Here is a 4,773-nt window from a genome sequence, read left to right on the forward strand (position 1 = left end):
TTATATATATATATAGAACACAAACACACACACACACACACACACACACACACACACACACACACACACACACACACACACACACACACACATAGCTTATATATAACTACAGGAATATATTTTAAATATAAGTACCACTTAGTCCAAGTCCACTGTATCAAATTATTAATTTACATGTAAGTACATAATAGTTCGACACCTAATGTAAAGTGGTTCCAAATATTTTATTTACGGTGTCACAGAAAAAGTTAAGACATTGCTAAGTAATATCTGTCATAAATACAGTACATAACTAAAAACATAAGCTTTTCAGTGTGTTTAATGTGTGCAGTCTGACACCATGTGGCACAGGACAGTCATTGCAAAAAATGTAGAGTAATGTAGTTTCTCCACAAACAAACAATACATAAATAAATATATATATTTTTAATAATTAAGCCTACTGAAAAATATATATATTAGAAATAATCTGACAATATCAGTATAGAAGATTGAAATCTAAGGAAAGCAAGCTGAAATGTCTTAATTCATTGGAAAAGCTGACTGTAGGCTATATATGAAGTAAAGACTTCAGTGAAGACAGAAGAGACTAGAGAGCTGAGCTGCATGAAGTGTAAAGGCAGACCTCAGCCCGGTTTGATGGGTATAATGATGGTACTTCCTGTTGACAGTAATAAAGACCATCCCTCAGGTTGTGTGTTTCACCATTACTGCCAATATAAAATTAGTCTCATTCTGAAATTATAAAAAATATAGGCATATATTATGTAGTTCTATATTATAATGTGACTCTTTATTAAAGAGTAGAATTTCTGTAAATGGTTCAATAAATAGGCTATGATTTTGGAATTTTAACTATTTTGTTAAGTGAAAATGGCAGACATATATTAACCAAAATCTAATCTGACTTCATTTGCAAAGAAATATGAAAATAATATTAGAAAAATATGTCTTCTTACATTTTAATAGTTAAAAGCTATATGGTCCACTGTTTCAAAACATTTTAAAAAACAGCTGAACGTCACTGCCGAGATATTATATGATAACAACATAATATGTCTTTTGATGACTGTTACGTGACACCACTTGGACAAAAAAAAATATATATATATTGAGCGCAAAACTCATTATGACCACGCGGGGGCGATTCGCGTTCACAAATGTGTCCACTTTCTTTTTATAAGCATTGCCCCAAAAGTTCGCACATTACCATTGTCTGCAACTGTAATGTACGGTAGCTTATATACACAAAAAGGCCAAATGAAGATATAATTTGTTAAATAGTAGCTACGCCTGCTTACTTCACTAACGAATGCAAAATGAAGATTTATTCATGCAAATTTATTCTGCTTTAAAGACTACATTTTAAAGCCTACAAGGGATTTATTTAATATTGTGAATCTGCAAGATGATGATAGGTCATAGATGAGGCTAGGTCATCACAATACTCAATAAATAAATAAAGACTGAATAATACTGTTGTCTCATGTGCTCTGCTATGGAGCAGTGATATAAAAACATGAGCTTTAAAACATCAAAAGTCTCATTTTTTAATATCCACAAGAACAAATGTGAAGTAACAAATATAAGAAAACAAATAAATGTATTGCCAATTTCCACGACATTACGAAATTCTTCAAATTTCCTTTTTTATTTTCAATTTTAAACTTTGCATGTCCCATGAAAATACTAAAAGCAAAACAAACAAAAACAAAACAGAGCTCTTAGTGGTCTCTTCTCGTGAATTGTTAGTTTAAGACAAAAATAGAAGTTGATCCCAGAGTTTGTACCAGGTCACTTGACCTGAATATATTTTTTTAGATCTTTTAATACTCTTCTCCGAATTATTTTTTAAGCAATCACTGTATCTGCCTCAGTTTATGAAAAAAGTCTGTATAGCATCTACCAGGAAACAACATTAACACAAAACATATAAGAAGTAGATTTTGTATGTATCTGCACTGCAAAGCTCAAGAAATGACTTGAATACAGTTGCACATTAGGTGTACACAGATGGGCAGAGGAATAAAAGAGCTGGGGCGCTTTTGTAAAGCTGTGAGAAACACGTTTGAATTGTTTGTTACCGTTTTAATCCCATTAATTAAAACGTTAACCTGATTGGGTAGTGCGCGCTCAATCCCGATAGGCGAATCTTCTTCATATTAATAGCCAGATTTGAGATAATGATGTAAAAGACTCCCCCTTCTGCTGCTGATGCTGATCGCTGCCGAGATCTACAAAGTGTGTCTCAACACGATAAACGCAGTGTAGAGCACTTTAGGAGGAGCCTCACTTGACAAGTGGAGCGGCCATCAACATCAACTCCACTTCATAGAGTAGAAACTTAAGGAGAGGACAGCGGCTGAGTGAAGCCCCATCATCGCATCCGACTTTCGGGAGACTATGGACAGGAGAATAAACTTGGGTGGAGACATTTTTCACAAATCTCTCAGCGCAGTCTCGAGCAAAAAGATGGACTCGTTTCGACCGGCTGCGGGTATTGATCTTGGTTCGCGGGACAGCCAGTCGCCCATCAGCTGTTTTGAGCAGATCGACCCAGACCCGGTGCAGCCCGGGGGGCGAGCGGGCACGCTGGGTCTGCCCACCGGATCTTTGTGTGTGAAATACGGCGAGAGCGCAAACAGGTCTTCGGCCGCGGAGAGCAGCGGCGGCGAACAGAGCCCGGACGATGACAGTGACGACCGATGCGAGATGATGCTCATGACGGACGGGAGAACGACTATGCCCGGCGCAAAGTCAGAGGGAGGTAAGAAAAACAAAGAGCAAAAAACGCTGAGACTAAACGTCAACGCCCGGGAGAGACGGAGAATGCACGATCTGAACGATGCGCTCGATGAGCTGCGCGGGGTCATCCCTTACGCGCACAGTCCGTCTGTACGAAAACTCTCCAAAATTGCCACCTTGCTCTTAGCCAAAAATTACATCCTCATGCAGGCACAGGCGCTGGAGGAGATGAGACGGCTGGTTGCGTATCTCAACCAAGGCCAGGCTATCTCTGCTGCCTCCCTGCCCGCGACCACAGCTCTCACGCACGGTTTGAGCGCATACGAGCAGCCGGCTGGTTACCCGTTCCCCGCAGGAGTTGCAGCGTCCTCCTGTCCAGACAAATGTGCCCTTTTCAACAATGTCACCTCCAGCCTCTGCAAGCAATGCACTGACAAGCCTTAAACTCTGCAGCCGACTCTGGTAGAAGCACATGCGCAACTTTTGACTCTGAAAAAGAGAGACTGATGTTTGCCAGCAGTTTTACAATGAAGTCAATATAGAAGAATGCTAAAAACTTTTCTTACAACTTCATTCCAAGAAACACTGATTGTGTACATACGGTATAGCCTATACTTTAAGTGCTGGTGAGCGTGGGATAAAAACCAAACAAAGTCTATGTCTGATGATGATGAAGAATGAACAGTTAATTAATGTGGACCCTTCAGAATGACGTGTATCACTGGCCTGACAACTTGCAACCATGTTTTACCTTGTTTATGATGCCAAACTTTTCAAGGTTTTAACTCCAACTTGCAATAATGCGTATTCTTGCTACTTCGAATTTATGTTATATAAATGTTTGCTTTCAAGTGACATCTGTGTTTTACAAAGCAGCTGCTGGAAGGAGCAGCGTATTGGACTTTATTCTAAAGTAGCCGTGTTATTTCGAAAGCTTAGTTGAGATCGTTCATTTTAAATTTGTAATATAATATATTGTTAGTTTGGTGGAATCTTAAAAAAGTTGTTTTGCTCTTTTCATTTTTCTAAATGGATGAAATCAAGTGGGTCTGCATGCCTGGTCTGATTATGCATTGTCATCATTGCTGTAAATCTCGCCGATTTGGCTTTTTACAAACACACATACAGTTTGGCTATTTAGGGACGTGGCGGTTTCAACTTGATGTCAGGCCGAGGCTGGAAGCAATGTTGATATATTAGCTTCAATATGACCACAGAGGGCCATTTGTATGTGTTGATGTATTGGAAAGCTTTATTAAAATATTTTGATCCAACGTATTATGCCTGGTTATATGTTGTGATGCCTCTGGTAGTAAAGTGATTCATGACTCCTGCTGGCTCAAGAGATTACGATCAATAAGTCGCAGGGGGAAACAAATATTTTACGCATGACACGTAATTTGTGAAATTATAAATTTCGGCATCTGGCAACTTAATTTTATGTTACATTTAACGAATTAAGCAACATAGTTTCCTCTATAAATTAGCAGTGATTTGTAAAACACTTGTGCTCGATAACATAAAACCCCTTGGAAAAAAAGGCCAGACTTTATGAACAACAATGCCCTATGGTTAAAGGAGAATGTTAGTATTATAGGATAGCCTAGAACTTAGTCACCCCGATCATGATTATTTAAAAAAATCCGTGACGTTGTCTAGTAATGTTAATTTGAAAACAATAGTGTGTCAAAACTGTCGACTGTAATACATATATTCTTTTTAATTAAACACATCGTTAAGGCAATTAAACCTCCTGGATGTGATTAAGGAACATAATTACGACACTGTTCACTGCTGTAATTGGGTGTCTTTAATCACAGGAAACAGTCACGAGCATCAGTGTCAGTGTCATTAGTTTGCATTGTTCTAGTTCTGCTGTCCATCACAACGGGACGATTAGATACGGACAGGAAGATGCCATTTTACACGATGCTGATATCAAGTGCAAAAGAAACTTCGTTTTCACTTTAAAACTTCTACAACAGACACCAAGAACATTTAGCTTCAGATTTTTCTCAAATTAAAAAG

The 4,773-nt window shown here is 38.3% G+C and overlaps 1 protein-coding gene across 1 annotated transcript; it reads left to right on the forward strand.

Moving 5' to 3' along the window:
- The first annotated feature begins 2,133 nt into the window (after positions 1-2,133).
- Positions 2,134-4,014, forward strand: LOC107590210 (class E basic helix-loop-helix protein 22-like). Its single transcript, XM_016278860.1, has one exon. The coding sequence runs from the start codon at positions 2,404-2,406 to the stop codon at positions 3,187-3,189; it is 786 nt and encodes a 261-aa protein (XP_016134346.1). The 5' UTR covers positions 2,134-2,403; the 3' UTR covers positions 3,190-4,014.
- The last annotated feature ends 759 nt before the right edge of the window (positions 4,015-4,773 follow it).

This window comes from Sinocyclocheilus grahami, unplaced genomic scaffold (assembly GCF_001515645.1).
Source record: "Sinocyclocheilus grahami isolate Dianchi unplaced genomic scaffold, SAMN03320097.WGS_v1.1 scaffold126.1, whole genome shotgun sequence".
Taxonomy (NCBI): domain Eukaryota; kingdom Metazoa; phylum Chordata; class Actinopteri; order Cypriniformes; family Cyprinidae; genus Sinocyclocheilus; species Sinocyclocheilus grahami.